At 37.6% G+C, this 22549-nt stretch overlaps 1 protein-coding gene across 1 annotated transcript in view; it reads left to right on the top strand.

The window, feature by feature from the left end:
• Window positions 1-17642, top strand: part of PLCL1 (phospholipase C like 1 (inactive)) — a 298233-nt gene extending 280591 nt beyond the window's left edge. Inside the window, 1 exon segment of the mRNA XM_045558795.1 lies at window positions 16043-17642. Coding sequence (XP_045414751.1) covers window positions 16043-16225 — 183 coding nt within the window. The 3' untranslated portion in view covers window positions 16226-17642.
• Window positions 17643-22549: the final 4907 nt, after the last annotated feature.

The raw sequence follows: 22549 nt of genomic DNA, 5'->3' as shown, positions 1-22549 counted from the left end.
CTAATTTAAATGCTTCCTTACACAGGCTTTTGATACAATAATGTTTTTTGATGACTTTGTAAGTTTTCAGAATTTATTTGAGGTCCTTTTTCACAGTTAGAATGATAGAGGTGCAAATCTACGTGGATGCAGAGGAATAAACCAAGTGGTTTTAGAAGGCCATTTCTAATCACTGGAGCACAAGCTTTTTGTGGACAGACATCTGCTCCCTGCCTAAGCCCAAAACGGGGGAGCCACCTGCTGGGCAGTGTGAGAATTCTTCATTTTCTGGAGGTAATCATTAATGCATGGAATATGAGACAGCCCTGCTTCTTTTTTTCTTTTACTTTTAAGTTTAGGTAGATTCACTTGTATGTTTAAATTAATATTATTTACATTTTTATTTGCAAGTAAATTTCTCACTTCACACAAATAAAGGGACTCTGAATTAAGAAGGAAAAGAACATTAGGATACTATGAAAATCAAGTTGGAAGATCAATCCTGGAAGTAGAGGCTTTTAGTTATTCCATTTCATATTTTGTCTTTTTCCTTTCACAATTCATTATTCAGCCTAGCGCATTTGTAGATCTATAAAAGGCTTTTATAAAGGACTTCCAGCCCCCAGCTAGTCTCCCTCCTCGCTCTGCCCCTCGCCTGCACAGCCACGCTGCTTAACAAGGTTGTTTGTACTTGCTGTATCCACTTCCTTCCTGCCCACTCACTTGTTAGCCAATCTGTCTTCTTCCCCTGACACTCCATTAAATAGTTCTTACCAAGGTCACCAGTAACCTCCTTGTCACAAAATCTTGTGGACACACTTTCAGCTTTCATCTCACTTGACTACTTGGGAACATTGCTATGTGGGTAATCACTACCCGCTTCTTGCAACACTGCTTCCCTCCATTTCTGGGACACCACACTCTCCCCTCTTCTTACGTCTCTGGCTCTTCCTGCCCAGGATCCTCTGCTCTTCTGTTATATGCTGGTATTTGTAGGCTCTCTTCTCGCCGCTCCTTCTCTCTCTGGGGGATTCTGTCCATGCCAGTGGTTTTCATTACCCTTGCTATGCTGTCAAATCCCAGGTGTATACCTTTGGCCCCGGTGCCTCTCCTTGTCCCCATACGACCCACACTCACTCCCCACCCCAATGCACCATACAACCAATTACCCGCAAGGCATCACACCTGGGAGTGCCCTCAGCCACAGCAAGGTCAGCATGTCTCTAACTGTGCTCACGTCTATCCACATCTCTGCCTGCCCTCAGCCACACCTCTGGGTCCCTCCTTAAAGGAATTGAACGACAACCCAGAGTTAGCCAAGCCAGAATCCTGGGAGTTATCCTTGATCCTTCTGCTAACCCTCCACCTCTAATCAGTTACCAAGTACTATTGGGTCAACCCCCAAAATATCTGCCTAGGAAATCTCCATTCCCATAGCCATCACCTTGGTTATCTTCATTTATCACCCAAGTTAGTAAGAAAAATCTTTTCTTTCTCCTATACTTTGCCCTCTTCTGCAGCACAGCAGCTGGGGTGAACTTTCTAAATGTAAGACTAGTTGTGGCCATTCCCACTGCTCTTCCTGCAAACTTCCTAACTTCCCCTATGAAGGTCTTTGTGCCCTGCCTTCCCTGCCTCTCCACTCCCCTTCTCTTCCATGCACTACTTGAGCCACAGTGAACTTCTCCAGCTCCTCAGTGACACCAGGGATGCTCTCCTGCTGGGCAGTCACGTGGGCTGTCCTTTATCCTTCAGAAGCTTGTGCCCTGGCTCCCTGGAGACCCCCACCCTCTTGGGGGTCTCCTAACACTATACCAGGGCACAGTTCTCTGTGATTCATGTGTTTTCTCAGGGACTGTCCTCAAGATGCCTTCACTGACACTGCTTCTCCTGCCACTCCACCCTTAGCAGGGTTAGGTATCCTTGCATGTGTTCCCACAGGACCCTGTTCTTCTCCCATCATGGCACTTTAACTGCTTTCTAAAATCTCTTTCCCGTTAGACAGTCTCTCTTATTTAAAACAATTAAATGATGAATTTTAACACAACAATTTTAAATGGAGCCCTATATAAAGTGAACTCAAAGAACGCATTAAATTCTTATGTTCTGTAGAAAAGGAGACTGTAGCCCACTGGAGTTAGGGACATTTCCAAGGTCACACAGCCAATTCATAGTTGATTAATCATTCCCACTGCAGACACCCACGACATTCTTCCTATCCTTCCTACTGATGCTGGTTTTCTCTACAAGAAGCTTAGAATGCCTTAGCTGGGACAGAAGCATGATTTAAACTCTATTTTGCTTTGGTCATCAACCAATAAAATGGTGTGATTAGAATTGTCACAGTCCTGTCATTTCTCCTTTAAAATAAAACTTTTCTTTCCTTGCACGAGTTACAGGGAACAGGGACTCACTCCTGAGGTGAGACTGTCTGTGCCAATGCAGGACACACATCTCCCGGGAGGAAGAGGAACCACGCATGGGGCAGCCTAATGGCATCTCGGGCTACAGGGTGGCTCACAATTCGTGCAGGCTTTAGGGGGCTGTGTTATCTTTTATTCTCCCTTGGGAGCAAGAATTTGTGGCTTTTCACCCTAGTACCTGTGGCCTTAGAGGGGCTCAGCTCTGCTGCTCTCTCTTTCTTTCCTCTCTGTATTTTCTAGCACCCCTTTCTGTGGGCAGTTGACTAAGGCTTTTGGGTTTTTCAGTTCCAGTCTCTGGTTGTTTTGTCTAATTACTGTCATTACTGCCTGGCATCAGGCCATCTCATAGGTTACTGGCCAGCTACTGATTGGCTCCCCGTGGGCCATGTGTGAATGCTTGGTAGGCTCTTACAGTTCAGAGCAAGGCCATCCCAACTCAAGGTCAGCCTGGGGCTATTTTCTGTAGCGGGGGTCTCTGGTCACACACAGCATCACATAGGGCTTGTCAAATGGAGTTCTGGATTTTCTACATGGTGATAATTTAAAGTTCCTTTAAAAATGTTTACTTTTTCAGTCTACATATCCAAGTTAGTTCTATGAAATATCAGCTACTGACACATTAAGGAATTGAATATAAATGTTCTTTCCGACTCATTGCTGATAGTTTGATTTTCACAGTAATCTATTCTGGGAAGAAATCTGAGGCCTGGATAGGAAGAAGGATTAGGGAGGCATCAGCTTGACACTTACAAAAATTATATGGGTTTAATGAATGTATGGTGAATTTTCCCAAGCATATATACTTATAAAGTTGATTTTAAAATAAGAATGTAAGAGTGATGGTATTTGACATTTAGAAGAAATGTTTTGACAAGTGTATGTGATGATTTAATGGTGCATATTCCATAAAGTTGACGGGAAAAAAGCTGTGGAAACGTTTGTCTTCTGAGTGAGTGGTATTTACTGCTGTGAACTTGCTGTTGAGTTTCCCAGTGCACTCTCTGTCACACGTGCTTGTACTTTATTCACATAACTGGGTCATTATTTTCAAAGATGCCAGTAATGTGTGATTGGATTCTGGATTTAAAAAAAAACAATACAAGATGTTTGGGGACTTTTGGGAAAATTTAATATGACTGTATATCAGATGAAATTACTGAAGGAATGTTAATTTTTTTGGAGTAATAATAGCATTGTGGTTATGTAGAATGTCCTTATTTTCACGATATGCACACTGAAGTAGTTAGGGTGAACTATGCATAATTAGATAGATGAGGATAGATAAGTCGATCAAACCAACATGGTCCAAAATGAACAATTGGGAAATATGGATGCTATTCATTCAGCTTTTGCGTAAGACTGAAAAATTTTGAAATAAACATGGAAAGCTGGAGGAAAATGTGTTGCTATTAATTTAATGTTGTGGATAGCTTGAGTTTGAGATCTGAAACCTGAGCCAATCTCAGATTAGGGAAAATAGGTCTTAACATTTCCTTGGAGTGACATTAGTCTATTGTTCAAGCAAATGCTCCGCTGGATTTGGGGCACCAAGAGGGAATATCTCATTAATGACCAAATCCCCAAGCCAGTCATAGTGGAGAAAGCTGAGCTGGCCACATCTTCAATTTAATTATTGAAGAAGTAGGACATTTTATTTGATAGCTGTCTTAGCCTGATTCATTAAAAAAAAAAAAAGACTCATTGGGTAGAAGGTGGAGGGCAGTTGCCCCTTTGACAATGTCTTGCTAATAACTGTTTGGCCACTCCAACTGACACTGAACCTGGAACTCATGCCAGCATAAATGGTGCCCACAAGGCCACTAGACAGGCTGGCCCTGCACATGCCATGATTCACTCTCAAAGGAGACAATTTCAGCCTCTTTAAAAGAATTATGATTTTGCAGAGAATAAAGAATAAATGCACTTGGTCAAAGGACATGTCTAGACCAGATGCAATGCAACTGTCTTTGCGCTGTAGGAAACACCATGCACATAGATGGCAGTGTGAATTAAATTGTCCCCTAGAGTTGTGCGACACAGGACCAGTTGTCACAAAAACCACTTAGTTGCTGAAATTCACAGCACTGTGGAGGTGGTGAAGCAGCTGAAACCATTTTGTGATCAGTTCATTCTGGTTGTGGACCTACTATTGCATTTGCACTTCTATTCTGGCATTTTTGCAAAATTATTTTTTGGATAGATCAAATAACCAGTAATGTGAGCAATAATTAATCAGTAACTTCTTAAAGTGAAATCGTACCAAGCAAATACCAGAATGTATTTTTAAACTATTCTTCTAATATTAGTAACTATCTCTATATCCTTTGTCTTCTCCAGGATTTGGATAATCCTAGTTTTTCATGCTGTTGTAAATGATCTTTTTGAAACGGAAATACCATGAGTTGGCTAAGTGGAAGTTTCTATAGAAGTCCCTTCTGTATTTGGCTAATGGTGCTCAAGGTGGTAGTATGAATTTAGATTTCAGGGTCATTTATTATCCATGGAAAGTTAATTTGAGATATTGGAACTTTTAAACAGTGTTTGTGAAGTGGGCTGATGACCATCCATTACTAGAGTTTCATTTGCAATGCGATTAATTACCTTTGTCACCTCGCTAAAGATTGATATTAATTTTCTGTCCTTTCTTATTAGTTCTGTTGACATAGAGGCAGATGATCACAATAATGGGAAGGAAAGAACAGAGAACAGGGGAATCAACAAGCAGTGACTTCTATTGTTTCATTGAATGGTTCTTTTGTCAAAATGACTGCGAGAGAATTTTCAGGATACCAGTATCATCACACAAACTTAAATTCATAAAGCTCCCTGCAGTTGAATCATATTTTTAAAGTTTAGCTTGGGGTTTTCTATTATTCAGCTCACTGGTGTTGAAGCAATTTTGTTGACATTTTCTGTAAGTGGATTAGGCTCACAGTCATTTGCCCAAAGCAGACAGATGGCTTCTTAAACAGAGCACCCTTGTAGGAGCTCATCTTACGGTATCTTCAGAAATAAAACAGGTCTGTCACAAAAGATGATGTTTGTCATTAATTTCTTTCAGTGACAGATGATTTCAGTTCATTTTTACTTTCTCATCTGGCTTAAATGAAACAGCTGTTTTAATTTTTTTATTCCAATAGTGAGCAACGCTTTGGTGTTTTAAATTGAACAATGTTGTAGCCTCTAAATTAAAAAAAAAGCAAATAAGCTTTAGAAGAGGGAAGGGCGACACTTTCTGGGGTCCCCCAAGGAAAATTTCCACATTAATGCAATTGTTATTCTTCTCGTTTTAAACATTATGAGGTCTTTCATAGGATGAATGAATGACATAATCCTATCTTTTATGCTCAGTAACAGTTTGTTCTCCCCACTTTGTTAACTTGTCTTTTTAAGTTTCAAGGTGTTTTTGTTTCCTCACATTTTGTGAGGTAAAGTATAGTGGACTGTTCTATAACATTGTCATTTCTGCCTATAGAATAATAGTTGCTAACAATCATGAGTTTGCCACGTGTGCCAGGCATTATTCTAAGTGATTTACTTCATTATCTCTCTTAGTCACACAATAAATTTATGAGATGGGTACAATTATTATAGCTATTTTATGGATGAGAAAACTGAGGCACTGAATGATCTGGCCTAAGGTCAAAAAGCTATTAAGTCGTGGAGCCAGGATTTGAACCCAGGTACAGTATGAGTGGAGCTGATACTGTAAATTCACCTATAAGAATAGCAATATAGTTACAGTTCAAAGTCTGTAGGTCGAATTGTTATTATATGAGAGAAATGTGGGATCCTTAGAATCAAATGTATTCTTTCATCTCTCCTGGAGTTCTGGTTCTACTCCTCAGCTTGTGTGTGCTGCCATCTAGGCAGCCAACTTTTGTGGGAGGTTCTTGGGCTCATGGGTCCTGCAAGGAGAAACTGCCATCCCAGGGGTCTGAGAATTAATTGATGAGTCCTCAAATGAATAACATCCTTTAAAATGTTCAGCTGTGCCTGTCATGAATTTGCGTCTTCAACTTTCTTGTTTTGGAATCTGATCTATCAGGGCTTATGATGATATCTTTAAATTGAAAACCAGTCATTTTTTTCTAGCACTTACCCTACTCATGAATTTTCTACCATTGCTTTTGTATTTCACTTTTCTGATAATTTTGCTCAGATTAAAATTATTAAATGCTTCCAAACCCTGTGCTCACATTGAAGTCAAAAGTCAGAAATCAAAGTATCAACACAAGGGTAGTATTTATGTCTGGGACATTCATAGGTTTCTATCAAAGAATTTTTTCTTTTATAAACCAAGGTCTTAAGCTATATTTTCTTCTCTGCATTTCTAAGATCTATTAGATCAGTGGTCCCCAACCTTTTTGGCACCAGGGACCAGTTTCATGGAAGACAATTTTTCCACAGACTAGGGGTGGGGGTGGATGGTTTGGGGATGATTCAAGCGAATTACATTTATTGTGCAATCAAACCTCTCTGCTAATGATACTCTGTATTTGCAGCAGCTCCCCAGTGCTAGCATCACCACCTCAGCTCCACCTCAGATCATCAGGCATTAGATTCTCATAAGGAGTGTGCAACCTAGATCCCTCACAGGTGCAGTTTATAGTAGGGTTCATGCTCCAATGAGAATCTAATGCCACTGCCTATCCAACAGGAGGCAGAACTTATGCGGTAATGTGAGTGACCGGGAGCGGCTGTAAATATGGATGAAGCTTCACTTGCACGCCTGCTTGCCATTCATCTCCTGCTGTGCAGCCTGGTTCCTAACAGGCCGAGTACCCGTCCATGGCCCAGGGGTTGGAGACGGCAGTATCAGATAACAGGTGCAACCTATCATGTAATATACATAATGCACAAAGCCCCCCCACCAAAACCAAAAAAAAAACACAGTTATTAAAAAGCATCTATTGGCCTGGGAAGCAGGCATTATTGTTATTTCCTTCACATTTCTGTCCTGTGTGAACCTGGGCAATATAATTCTTTAGCTTTTTTGAGTATATTTCTTCATCTGTAAAGTTATAAAAACAGTCCTTCAAATGTCTCAAAACTTTGAAATAATTACTAAGAACTCTTATTTAGCAGAACTAAATGATCCTGCCACTAGATGATACTTTATTGAGTGTTTTCCACTTTCAGTGTTTCTTCCAGGTATACATTTCAAGGAAACAAAATAAATTCTAAATAGAGAAAATATAAAGAAAAATGGGATGCATTAGGCAACTTCAGTGCTGTGCCATAGAGGAAGTATCCTTCCAGAACACTCTTCCATACCATCTATATCTGTATCTGATAGACTATATAGGAGGACTGAAGACTAAAGTCAAGCATCAAAAATGCTTGTACCATGTTTCACTGATTGGAAGATGCCAAGAAAGAAGAGAAGATGTCAGCTCATTTTTCAAATTGTTCTCTGTTGTCACTTTCTCAGAGAAGCCTTGTCTGACGCCCCAGACTACATGTGCTCATGGCAATACAGGCCTTTCCCTCAAGTACTTAGCACAACTTGTGATTAGACATAACTTCATTTCTGAGGCTATTTGATATATACCTTTATCCTTCACTAGACTTAAGTTCTGTGGGGGTGGGGATGGTGTCTGTGATCACTATTGTGCCCACCCACCTCCAGTCCAGCCCAGTGGTTCCTAGTGGGTTCAGTACAGCCCCCTAGGGGTGTTCTGGGAAGCTGTGGAGGTAATTGGGAGGATTCTCCTGGCATTTAGGGGGAAGGGCCAGGAATGCTATAGGTCCTACATGGTGCAGGACAGCACGACACAATGAAAAATTGCCCTGTGTCCTGAAGACTTCCATTAAGTCCTGCCTGCCTAAACCCTCTATAATACAAATTGGAGTACCTTAGTACATGATATTAATTATTATTTTTTTCAAATAATTTTGTTAAGGGCTCAATATATGAGTAAAAGGTAGTTACTGAGAGGGAAATATAAATGAAATAAAGACATTGTTCCAAATTATTGAATAATTTATTCACTCTGGGCATTCTGTATAATTGTTATTCAATAATATTGGAACAAAGTGGGAAGTGAGATAATGGTTTTAATTTGATGCTTTATTTGAAATTATTGACAATCCATGGTAGGCATCCCACTGGGTCCCATGAAGTAGAAGCTGATATTATTAATCACAAGAAAAATGTCCTTTGAAGTACTTTTGAAGGTTTGGCAATTTTGGCATGGTGTATGGACATTATTTGCTTCCTCACTTGTGGGATTATCAGATTTTTTTCTCCGTGATGGAGTCTGTACTTGTCTTGGCATGTTATCCCTACCTTAATTAAGATTATTTTCTTCATTCTTTTATTATATGCAAATAAGTCTGGTCTGTTGCCATTATTTGTTTTCATACTGTGTCTATCTATATTTGCATGATCATTTCCTATACATTTTTATGTGGACTGGCATGAACTTCTTATTAAGTAAATGCATTCATATTAACCAAGTACAGGCATCTGCCTGCTCTGTTATTGTTTCTGGTGTGCCTGACTGAGCATCCACATATTGTAATACATGCTATTTTATTTTTATTTTAAATGGCCATTCTTTTATTTGTCCTTTATATTATAGCTAGGGTACTATATTTACTTATTTTTAATAATGCATAAATGGGTTATATTATTTATGAATTCAATTCTAGGATAATAAAGGAAACATTACAAAATATTTGTTTTAAAAGGCCTTGGTTTTGATAGCATTCAGAACCATAGACCAAAGACAAAGACTGATATATAGTAAGTGTTTAATAAATAATTTGTTTGATGGATAGATGGAAAAAGCAAAAATTTCAGCCCAAGTCCTCATTGATACCTAAGGGAGACCACCATTGTTCCTAAAGCAAAGGGAGGAGATGGGTATGTCTCAATTCATATATACATAGCTTGGAACAAAGTAGAGTAGGAACAGTTAAGCGAGAATTTGAGACATGAAATTTTCATACATCTTTTTAAAGCTCTGGTCAACAAGTGCATCTCAGTGCAGTGGGTTTTATTGAGTAATGCAGATATCGGCCACTAGTAACAGTAACTGTTGTCATCACTGTTGCTACTGGATTATTATTAATTTTATTATTATCATATTATTAGTGAGCATTGTTTAAATAATCTTAAACTACTTCATTTATGTATAGTACTCTGCATATACAAGGACATGAAAATGGTCTCCTATATATTAAAAAGTATTTTTTAAAAACATGGCCAATACAAAGGTTTTCTGCTTAAGATGCAGTTAATTATCATTTTAAAGTAACTAAAGTCCTTCATTCCTTCAGCTTTCAGGTTTGTCAGGATTTCCTAATGAAGAGATAATTGTATAATGCAGGATGTTATTTGAGAACGAAATGTGGGAAAAGAATATCTTTTAAATATAACTTTCACATGTAATTTTCATTATGTTGAATTTTAACAGACTATGGCTTCAAACTTTGTAGAGCCTTTTGTATAGTTGTGCTTATTAAATATGTCATCTGCTGCATTTTATAATTTTGTGAGGACCCTGGCATTAAATTATTCTTAAAATATTTAAAAAATATCTTCTATACTTTATAAATTATTTTCCTTGGGAACTAGATTCTCAGGTATTAAAAAGACTTATTTATGTTCTGTTTCCATAGTTTTCAGAAATACTCAATTTATTGGAGTTTATGACGAGTTCTGAAATGTATCAGTCACAAAACTAATTTAAAAGATATGCTTTATTTAAAATTATAAAATCGGATGGCTTAGGTGAGCATATTCAATGTAATTACTTTTCTATTCCTATAGAAATTGCATTTAATTTTATTGTATACTAAAGATTTGAAAGGCAAAGTTTCATTTTTTTGAGGTTAGAGTTTCAGAAGGCTAACAGACAAAGCTCCATCAAGACGAGACTGTTAGACCAGAACTACTGTATGGCTATTCATTTGTATTTCTTGACTGTTCATGGAGTAAAAATTCAGCTTTTAAAATGGCAAGTAAAGGCTGGGCACGGTGGCTCACGCCTGTAATCCTAGCACTCTGGGAGGCTGAGGCAGGAGGGTCGCTTGAGGTCACAAGTTCGAGACCAGCCTGAGCAGGAGTGAGACCCTGTCTCTACTAACAAAATAGAAAGAAATTAGCCAGACAACTAAAAATGTATATAGAAAAAATTAGCCGGGCATGGTGGCTCATGCCTGTAGTCCCAGCTACTTGGGAGGCTGAGGCAGGAGGATCCTTTGAGCCCAGGAGTTTGAGGTAGCTGTGAGCTAGGCTGATGCCACGGCACTCTAGCCTGGGCAACAGAGCGAGACTCTGTCTCAAAAAAAAAAAAAAAATGGCAAGTAGAATGTAGTTGAAATATTTGGTTGCCAAGGTGTTGAAAAATAATAAATCTGAGCATCGGTAACTCAATGCAATAGAAACTTCTATTTTTGTGCAGTTAAAGTATTTTATACATGATGGCTATGACTTTGTACCTTGTAACTCTTGTTAACATCTTGTATACATTCCCTACACAGCTAGGCTTTCACAGGCCGTCTTTGAATAGCTTTACCCAGTATTCCCAACACAGCAACATACCAGAAGTGTAACATCAAGAGAAGTACATCTGTCAGGACGTCAAAACATTTTTGATCTGCTGTTTTCTCAAATGCTCAAGTGGAGGACATCGTAACAGATTTTTTTTTTTTGTTGTTGTTGTTGTTGTTTTACCTCTTTGGAGCAAAGCATTTATCTTCTTTAAACGATAAAGAGATTTCCCCAAAGCATGGTCTTTGAACTAGTAAGACAGCAGTGGTGCACAGCCCACTGCAGTGTGTTCCACCAGTGGAAGCGGGAGCAAATCAACAGCTGCTTATCCCCCCGTGGTGTCTGCGGCTGACTTTTACTGCAGTGCAATCCATGGGTGACTCTAGATGTGGATGTGACTCTCCCAGAGAAAGAATGTCAGGGAAATCGGTCTGCTGCTGAGTGTGTGCTCAAAGACACCCATGTGAGTCGGCCTGGAGACAGAGCTGCATTTGTTTATGTGTGTAGTTGTGTATACGTGAGTGGCTTTCCATTCCCAGAGTCCCAATTAACTGCTTTAAATATTTGTGGTATGGTCTGAAACAACCCACGCATTTCCTTCACACATGATGAGGACACTAGTTATTATGTTCTCCTGCTCTTTTGTGCACTGATATCACAAGGGATAGTGCAGTTCATGGGAAAAATGGGTGTGAAGGAGCCATGGGATATCTTTTGTGAGTTACCGTGCCAGATGTTAGCCAAAGCTATTTTCAAACGGGGGTGGGGGGACTGCATTTCTTGGTAAGAACAGGAATAACACAAATCTCAAATATCTTTTGATAGATTATAAAATACATAATGAATAGATAATTTACATTTAAAATTCTAGCCTCTTTTATAGTTATGATATAATGAGATAATGTGTGCAAATTGGTTTACACTTAGTATATTAAGTGTTCAGTAAATGTTAGCTACTGTTTAGTGTTGTGATAATATTTTATTGTCAGTGATAAATTTATTAGTAGTAATCATAATTGTGGTGATATGGTACAGCAGCCTGTTTGCAATCTAAATTGCATCAGATATTTCCTGATTTCTAGATAATGTGCTTGAATTGCAGTTTAATGGAGTGGGAAGGATTTGGTAAGGAATGCTTAGTGTTTGTTTTTTCAGTATTCATTAATCATCATCAATTTTTGGATTCAAAATTTCTGTAATGATCTCTGTGGTTTTCCATGACTCCAAGTGTTACTTTCTAAACGTGTTGGAATTGCCATGGAATCATACATTCAGAAGCTAAATAACTGTGAAGGCTGAGTGGTGGCCGTTGCTGTTGGGACTTCGTTAGTCCTGTTATCCCCTTAGCATCAGCCTGCCTGAGACGCTCTCTATTACTCACACTTTCCTTTGGGGTAAGGCAGTCCTTCTCTTTTTTTTTTTTACTGAAGCATTCCTAGTACCAGAAGAGGGAAACTATAAATCCCCATCGGGTTGTTAGCATAGAAATGCTGACAGCAGCTTGACATTTCTTTCAATTTGAGTGTTCAGTGGTCAAATTATACATTAATTTTGCATTCCATGCCATGACAATCCCAGACCTACTTTAGTATACAAAAGGTGTTTCAATTTATATACCACCAAGTAAAATGAATTCTGCTTGGCTTCTCCTTCCTCTTCCTCCCCAAAGACCTCTGTTTGGGGAGAATAGGATTAAAGCATATTCTTAAGAATGCACTGTTAGAATACTCCTTAAATATATACTACAGACTAATAGCTTTAAATGGCATAGCTGATCTTAATACTGCAGCTAATACATCTTGGAGGAAATGGTGCACAGGACCAAGATGTTTGGAGGGAGATCTGGTGTAAGCTGGCCAGTTAGGAGAAGCTTGTAGGTGTTTGTGACAGAGTAGAGAGGTTGCTAGATGGTTAGGGGAAATTGCTGCACATAAAATGGGAAATTGCAGCACAAAAAAGGAATGCTAGGACAGGGGTTGTTAACAATCATCTTCACCCTCTCTGCAATTTTGCCTACAATGGGTCTTTTCTGGTTCTCATAACTTAATTAGGATGACCCAAAGAAAGTATGTGATTCCTTGAACCATCAACAGAAAGATGATCTCTATTCTTCTTTCTTAATAAATAGAAGATAAAATGCTACATAAATGTTTCAACATACACTTTTCACAACTTAGCCTTTCATTTTTTCTTCCTTTGTTAGTTAATAGTTTTACTTCTGGTCTATTTATTTTTCTGTCTATATCGTGTAGCCAGTATGTGTTGTCTCCTGGGTTATCAGGAAATGATATAGTTGTGTTCTTGTGCACTGGTACAAACTGTTTTCTCCAATTGGTCATTGTTTTCTAGAGAGACTTACTTCTGTATACTAGAATGGCACAGTCTGGCATTTAGGCTTGGATGCCACCTCTCAGAACCAACAAGATGACATTTTGGCTGATTAAAGTATGTTTCATGGGAAATAAATATGCTATAGGAGAAAAGGGATGTGAGAACTGTATGCATTAGTAGCATCAAATTTTTTATTTTTGCATGTTTCACTGTTCTCTTGCAATTATGGAAGATGCCAGTTTTGCTTTTGTGATGCTTTCAAAATGCTTGAAGAAAATTTCAAAACTAAATGAAAAGGAAACACTTAGAAGTAATATTCTGAAAATGAAAGTAGGTATAATCTCGTTATTAATAGTTTGTTTTTAAAAAAATTTTTCCATTTGTAAAAACACTAGTGCTAAATATCTGTAAACAGACTCTTGTATTTTAAACAAGTTAGTCAAATTTATATTAAAATTTACACAGTACAAGGTATTTATTATAGCAGTACATAATGTTAACTGCTTTCCAGATCACCTTATAGCATTGCAATTCCTATTCTTCTGATTATTTAAATGATAAACAGCTCTTCAACATATTTTCTTTAGTCTTAGAACTGTGAGGAAGACCAAAGGTTGTTTTCATCTATTTTACAGAAGAGAAAGTGGCCCAGGGAGAAATTGGTGGAAGATACTCTGACTTTTGTCCCTGCCCGTGTGTTCTTGCTTCTTACCTTCCTGACTCTAGATCCATTTCTAAGTTCTGTCAGGCTGTGTCACAGGGGCAATGCTTTCCTTTTTACCTATGTTGTTTCCATGGATAACAATGAACAGGAGGCTCTAATGTGCTTTGTGGAGAGTTCATACTTTGCCTTTAAAAGATGCCACATCGGGGAGTGGTTAAGACCACAGACTCTGGAGCCAACTTCTGGACTTTAAGCCCCAGCTCTACCACTTAGCAGCGTTGTGACTTTGGGAAAGGTGATTGCTCTGGGCCTCAGTTTTTTTCATCAGTAAATTGAGAATAATGAAAGTGCCTGTCTCATTGGGATGTTGTGGAGATTGAACCAATGAACATAAAACACAAAGAAGAGTGCCTGCACAGAGTCAGCACTCTCTACGTTCTTGTGTTATTATTATTGCTTAAGAGTTGCATTTTTTAAAGTGGGTGTGACTTCACTTTCAATGTCCAGAGGGGACTCCTTCGTTATGCCTATACTGTTAAGAATAGACTCCTCAAATTCTGCTAGTGAAGTGAATATTTTTTCCTTAGAAAATGTGTCTCTCTCTGACAGTCTTCAGTCTCTAATCTCCAGCGTTTAGTCTTAGACTAGACTGTAAACATAGTGTGTGGCACAGAGCACCGATGCAGAAGGCTGAAGACCTGAACTTTGATCCCAGCTCAGTCAGTATCCAGCTGTGACCTTGAGCCAGTCATATAACCTCATCAGGCTCAGCTTCATTTCTCTTCACGAGAAACCTAAACGATACAGCCTCCCAGTCTTCTAAAATCTCGTGCCATGACTGAGGTACTTGAAGGAAAGTTTACTTTAACACAAACATTAGGCAAAGCCCAACTGTGTATTCATCCTATATAGTAAAAGACTGTTATTAGAAGGATTTAGCTATTATTACATAAGGTAGAACTGGGAAGTGCCTGTATAGATTTTGTGGAATGAGGTATCCCAACACTTTTTAAAACATAAGCTTCCTCATACACTCTAAGGAAGCATTCCTTGAATTAAAAAGATATAATAGTGCATCATGGAGGATCTTGCATAAAATTGGTGAATTATCCTTTCCCTGAGCCTCCACTTTATAGAAGAACACTCCAGAAATCGCTGTAACCCACATATCCCCCCACGTTGTCCTTTAGTTTCAAGGTCATACTCTCAGGCATGGCTGTGAGAATGAGGAGGAGAGAGAGAGAGAAGCTGCTGCTTCCTCTTTTGTCTATACACTATAGAAACATTCCTGCTTCCTCACACTTAGTCCTTTCGCCCCTGGGCCAGTATCAGCATGTGCACTTGATGGTTGTAGCAATGAACCAAAATAAGAAATAAAAATTGCAGAAAATTGCACCAAAGATCTCTGTTGGGCACTGATGTAAATGACAGCTCATGTGTTCTGTAATCCTCGTTTACTTTTGTTTTGATTGACATGTTGAGCCTTCGGAGACTTTTTCTCCATCAGCCAGATGGGAACACTGTCCTCAAGATGATGGAAAAGACAGAAGGAATGTGGGTTACTAACAATTTAACAACAGGCAGATTGCCAGGATAACCCAATATATTAAAAACCAGCTCACCAAGCACAGGGGTATGTGATTTACTTTACAGAAGTTACATTGCTGTGTAAGCTCTTGTACACTGAGGAGCTGATTTTATTTTTGTTTTTACTTCTTTAAGGAAGAGCTTCTTTTCCCCCTTTTGCTTCTTTTAAGGAAGAGCTTGTTTTCACTCAAGCCTAGGAATGCTGGGTCTAGGTGGGGTAGGAACTGCAGGAGTGTGCAAAGTCGCAAATCATGGTGATGGAAGAGTTGACTGTCCTCAGTACATAAAAAGGAGGACTCCTCAAGACAGGAATCTCATAGGATGGCTAACAGCCACAGAGCCAGGTCAGGTTCAAGTTGAGGTCCTTGGCTTAAAGAGCAAAGTCGTTCAAAAATTTTAGAAAAGAACCTTGGATTAAACCCTGGAAAAGTGAGCTTGCAGGCCTGGGTCTGTTTCCTTCCTCATTTAGCAATGGCACTAAGACTATAGAGTGATGTCATTCAGTGTGCCTGGCCCATAACTTTCTTCTTTGGTGTCTATTTTTCCTGTTTGTAGGGCCAAGGAGATCTGTTGAAGAATGCCAAGCATGAAGCTCTAGAAAACATGAAGCAGATCCAGCTGGCGTGCTTGTCTTGTGGACTGAGCAAAGCTCCCAGCAGCGGTGCCGAGGCCAAGAGCAAGCGCAGCCTGGAAGCCATAGAGGAGAAGGAGAGTGGTGAGGAGAACGGGAAGCTGTGACCCCGCCCAGCATTGCCACGTGCTCACATCCTTCTTGTCAGGGACTCCAGTTCCTTGTTCTTGTTTTCTTTAAGTTTTTTAGAGGTTCACAAAAAGATGCCCTGTATGGGGTGTTGGATTTAAGCATATATTTTCACAATGTCAGTATTTTAGTGTAGTTAATTTATCTAAATTAAAGCCTTTAGTAGCAATGTTTCAAATTCTGAGATGTGTCAACACCTATGTGTGGATGTGTGTAGAAGAGTGTATGTGTGTGTGCACGTGTGTGAGCGAGCAAGAGAGAGAAATTCTGTTAAAACCTATTCTGTGTTGCATTATTCATTTAGTAAGTTATTCCTTTATCTTTACCATTTTGGGACAAATGTGTTAATCTGAAATTCTAAAAGCACTTATTGTAACCTGTTGCTGTGTTTAATTTTACTTCTCTGCCTCTGCCGTTTAATTTAGAGATCTTAGAATAGCTTATTATTGAAGGAAGCCAAATTTATCAAAGCATAGATGTTTTGATAGATTCAGTATAGATTAGAAAAATTCCTAAGAATCACAGTAGAAATAAAAGTAAATAAAACGTTAAAGAGATGATCAGAATTTCTGGAAAGATCAGAAAAGTCATTTCTTCAGTTAGCAAACTCTTTAAAATATTTATTAAATAAAATCATTTTTTAGGATGTTTTCTGTAGTCATTTACTAAACATACGATTTTAGTGGAAAGCTAATCATAAGAGAATTTATATCTCCCTATGTGGTACTCTGAAACACACTGAAAGCTCTTGTAATTCAAATTTTGATGTGACTATAATATTGTTATGGAATTTCAAGATTTTTAGGAAGGTCTCATTTTTCCAAACTAGGAGGCTAGCATTCATTTTCTGTGACAGACATGGGTAGCTAAGAAGTCTTGGCTTTGATTGGGGTACTACATTTAAATTTAAAGATATTGTTCAAACAGTATCACATCATCATGTTGAGCTGATATGAATTCTGTGGATCAGATAACATCTTTGTGATAATTTAAGAACTAACTGATTACAAAAGATCTATGATATAATTTTAACACATTTGGAAAAATATACACAAAAAGAAGCAAATGACTAATAGGGTACATTTATAATTGCATCTAGATCATTTTTACCCTGATGTCTTCATAAAGTACTTGAGTGTATTGTTTGTTACCTCCAACAGAACTGAATGTTCTATGGTTATGAAAGAATATATTTATTTAAAACTGCTTTTATTTTGAAAAGCTTCTTAATTAATTTGATTAACAAATATGCTAATTTGGGGAATCTAGAGAAGATAATTGTTGAAATTTTGCAAATATAAACATCTTCTATAGCTTCTGTGTTAAGTTATTTCTGACTTCTTAACACTATTATGTTCATGTTGCACATTACTGCAAGAGTAAAGAGATGAAAAAGCACTTTTATTGTTTTCTCTTATTGTGAGCTAATTGAAAAAGGAAAGATAACAAAAATGTGTTATTATACCAAAAATATCTTAGAGAGTACACTATTGCTATGGACCAGAAATGATGAGATTACTCCCTGGATTTAAAACTGGGCACTTGGGGAGGAGGTACCTGAAGTCATTTTAAGGCAAGTTTCCAATGGAATTACAATGGCCGGAAAAAATTTCTCTACCCTCCATTATACGTAATCTGTTGGTAGAAAGAATAATGGAATGCAGATATCTAAGACCTTTATGATGAAAAAGAGGTGGAATAGACAGAAGCAAAACCCACCTTATATCAGCCAACTGGTTGATTTTACTTGTGGACCGCTTCACCTCCTTGAATTCCACTTGGGTAAATTCATGCCTTTACTGGCAACGTGGATAGGTGGGAAGAAAAGATAAGGGGTGGCAAGCTCTCAAAGAGTATTTATACATTTTCTTTACTTCAAGCTAAAATTGAATCTTTGGAAATAGCTTCCCTAGTTTATTCCATGGGTCCTAGAGCTCCGCTCACACTCAGGACTTACCTAAATATTCCTGACAGCACGATACGGATCCACCTCATCTGATGCTATGTCTGGCAATGGGTTGTCAGCCATTCTCTGCCCAATGCCTCTGGGTGTCCTTGCTCGGTAGGGAGGGAATGTGAGCAGGGGAGCTTTGGATTCTGAGAGTGGAGGAGTTGCAAGGGTAAAGGCCTTGTGATGCTCTTGCCTCCAGATAGAACAGCAAAAACAAACAAGCAAAACCTTTTGCTTCTTATGGTTCCACTACACTGTTACGTTCTACCAGTGTCTGTCTCCTTTCTAGACTTTAACTGCAGTAGAAAAAGCCCCCTTCTATCTACTTAGCTTGTGTTGACATTAGGAAGGTAGTGTTATAGATATTAATCCTATTTTTATTGGTCCAGTTTCACATCATCAAGAGGATTTGAGGCGGAGATGGTAGGTGATATCACTGACACTTTACAGGTAAGAAAACCCAAGGCCACTGAGGTCTTAAATGGACGAATTGGCTTGAACTCAGGTCTGTCTGATTTTATGTGCAAAAGTATTTATTTAGTGATTTTGATTTTAAATTTATTCTCAAATTTAAACTATACTATTAACTCTTTCCTTTATAACCACAAATACAAAGCACTATATCATTTTTTTCTGAAAAGAAAACATTAATGATCAATATAAAAATGCAAAAGTAGAGAAATGTTTACAAAAGAAAATAAAAATCCCCTACTATTAACATTTTAATTTATATCTCTTCAGACACTGTTTAGAGTTTATATATATGTAAATATACTTTTATTTTTAACAAAAATGAGATCATAGTATATAAACTGTTTGTAACAGGATTTTTAAAACTTTAACAGTATATCATGGATATCTATGTCAATAAATTCATATGTACATTAGAGTTGCTAGCCTTTGAACTGAATCTAGTGCACAAATGATGTGTTTTATGTGGCCACTGAATGTTTTTTAAAAAATGTTCAAGCAATAGACAGCTTTTGAAAATCAGAAAATGTCACATAAAATTCACTTTCCTGCTTCTTTTAAAATATTGGCTATTCTGCCAACACAAGACATCCCCGTATCCCCACCTCACAAACACCGTACACACTTCTTAATTGGTATCAATTAACTGGAACTGCTTTCTCTAAAAGGGGCATAAGCTGTCCAGTTTGCTGGAGAGCCTCTTCACACATTGATGTTACACCTGGACCCTGTGGACCTCTTTGGTGGTGATCTTTGGTGCAAATTATCATTTCTAATAATTACATAGTATCTTATTATGTGGCTTACCATAATACGTTTAACAAATCCACTGTTGTTAGACTTTTCTCTCCCAGTTCCCTGTTATGTAAACACTGCAGTGATAAAATGCATTTTTGCAAATTTATTCAACTTCTTTAGAATAAATTTCTAGAAGTGGAATTGTTGAGTCAAAGGATACATAGGTTTTTTTTTTTTAGGGATTTTGAGATACATTGCCAAATAGTATGCAGAAAACTTTTCAATTTAAATTACCACCAGAACTTTATGAGAATGCTCAAATTTTTCCAATAATAAACTTAATTTTCTTATGAAAAGTCACCAATTTATGAATTACCAATCTGCCAATCTACTAGGTTAAAAAACTCTTATTTCTGTTTATCTTTAATATCTAGTGAGATTGAATGCATATAAATATGTTCATTGACTAATTCAATTAAAAACTTTTGTGCTCCAAAGGACACCATCAATAAAGTGAAAAGACAACACACTGAATAGGTTTGCAAGTCATATATCTATTAAGAGACTGGCCTCCAGAATATATAAAAACTATCACAACTCAATAAAAAGACACTCAATGTAAAACAAAGGACAAAGGATCTGAAGATGGGAAATAAGCATATGGAAAAGTTAGGCACATGGAAAATTGTTCAACATCATTAACCACTAAAAAACACAAATCAAAGCCCCAATGAGATATGACCTTACACGAAATAAGTTGGTTATAATAAAAAAGACAGATAATAACAAGTGTTAGTGAGAATGCAGAGAAATCGGAACCGTCCTACACTGGTGGTGGGAATGTAAAATTGTGCACCTGCTTTGGAAAACTGCTTGGCACTTTCTCAAAAGTTTAAAGATAGAGTTACTGTACAACCCAGGAATTCCACACCTAGGTTTATACCCAACAGAAATGAAAACGTATATCCACAAAAAAGCTTGTACACAAATGTTCACAGCGGCATTATTCATAATAGCCCAAAAGGGGAAACATTCCAAATGTTCATTAATGAAAGGATAAACAAAAATCATATATTCATACAATGGATTACACAACAATAAAAATTAAGGAAGTACTGATATATGATACAACATGAATAAACCCTGAAAACATCATGGTGAGTGAAGGAAGTCTGACACAAAGGTCACGTATTATATATTCCATTTATATGAAATGTCCAGAATAGGCAAATCCATAGAGACAGAAAATAGACTAATGGTTGCCTGGGGCCAGAAGGAGGGGGAATAGGGAGTGACTGCTAGTGGGTGTGAATTTTCTTATTGGTGTGACAAAAGTGTTCCAGAATTAAAAATAATGGTGATGGTTGCACAACTTTGTGAATGTACTAAAAGCTACTGAATTGTAAACTTTAAAGGGTGAATTTTATAGTATGTAAATTATATCAGTAAAAGGGTTATAAAAAAAGAAACAAAGAGAAAAGAGAATTTGCATAATGAACAGAGCATGAGTGAATAGTGAAATAACTGCAAGAAGTCTAATATACAAAATTGGAAAGAAGGGCAGGAAAGAAATAGTATTTGAGGAAATAATGGCTGAAAACTCTCATTTTCTAATAAAAACTATAAACACACAGATCTAAGAATTTCAAAAAATTCCACGGACAAGAAACCCGAGGAAAGCAACCATTAGTCCATTTTCTGCTGCTATAACAGAATACCACAGACTGGGGTAATTTATAAAGAAAAGTTTATTTGGCTCACAGTTCTGGAGGCTAGGAAGTCTAAGAGCATGACTCCAGCATCTGGTGAGGGTCATCCCATGGCAGAAGGGCAGAAGGCAGAAGGGCAAGATAGCCCATGAGAAAGAGACATTGGTTTTATAACAGAGCCACTCCAGAGATAACTAACCCACTTCTGTGATAACGACATTGATACCTTCATGATAATGGAGGCATCATGACCTGATCACCTCTTATTAGGCTCCATTTTCCAACACTGTGGCACTGGGATTAGGTTTCCAACACATGAGTTTGGGGAGCATATTCAAACTGTAGCAACAAGCAAGCCACATCATAGACAAGTTGTTCAAAAGTAGTGATAATGAGACAATCTTAAAAGCAGACAATGAAAAAAGACATGTACAGAGAAAATAAGAAAGAGCAGATTTCTTATTGCAAACCATGTAAGTGAGATGACAGTGGAACAATTTCTTTAAAGTACTGAAAGAGAAGCAAAAACTGTAATCCTAGAATTCTATACCCAGTGAAAATGAATCCTTGAACTCTATACCTACTCCAAAAGGAAGATAATACAAATCATTTCAAAAGCTGAATTCATCATCAATAGAATGTTAAAGGAAATCCCTCCAGCTGAAGGCAAATGGTGTCAGATAAAAATATGGATCTACTACACAAAGGAATAAAGATCATCAAAGAAATAGTAACTGCAGGGTAAATACAGTTGGCCCTCCATAGCCTCAGGTTCTGTAACTGTGAATTAGACCAACCTTAGATTGAAAATATTAGGGGGAAAAACCCAATAAAAATAATAACACAACAATAAAAAATACAGTACAAAACTATATACATAGCATTTACATTGCATTAGGTATTATAAGTAACACAGAGATGATTTAAAGTGTATGAGAGGATGTATGTAGGTTATATGCAAATACTATGCCATTATATATTAATACAAGGAACTTGAGCATCTGCACAGACTTTGGTATCTGCAGGGTGGGTCTGGAACCAATCCTCTGTGGATACTGGGGGAAAACTGTATATAAAAAATGTATTAAAATGTGTTACTTAAATGTATTAAAAAGATAATTGTTTAAACAAAAATAACAAGTTAATGTGGAACTTGTAACATATATAAAAGGAAAATGTGGGATAAGAATAACAGCAAGTTGGTAGGAAGGAAAGGTTCCAATATTACATGTGAGGTATTATAGTATATCACTTGAAGGTAGATTGTAATAAGTTAGAGTATTCTCTAAACTCTAAGTTAACCACTGAAACAACAAAGAGTAATAACTAGTAAGTCAATAAAGGTGATAATGTTGAGTTATAAAAATATATTTAATTAATCTTAAAAAGGCAGAAATAGACAAACAGGGAAAAAAGAACAGATGGGGAAACAA

The sequence above is a fragment of the Lemur catta genome, chromosome 8 (genome assembly GCF_020740605.2).
Source record: "Lemur catta isolate mLemCat1 chromosome 8, mLemCat1.pri, whole genome shotgun sequence".
In the NCBI taxonomy this organism is placed as follows: domain Eukaryota; kingdom Metazoa; phylum Chordata; class Mammalia; order Primates; family Lemuridae; genus Lemur; species Lemur catta.
This window is presented reverse-complemented; position numbering and strand designations above follow the sequence as displayed.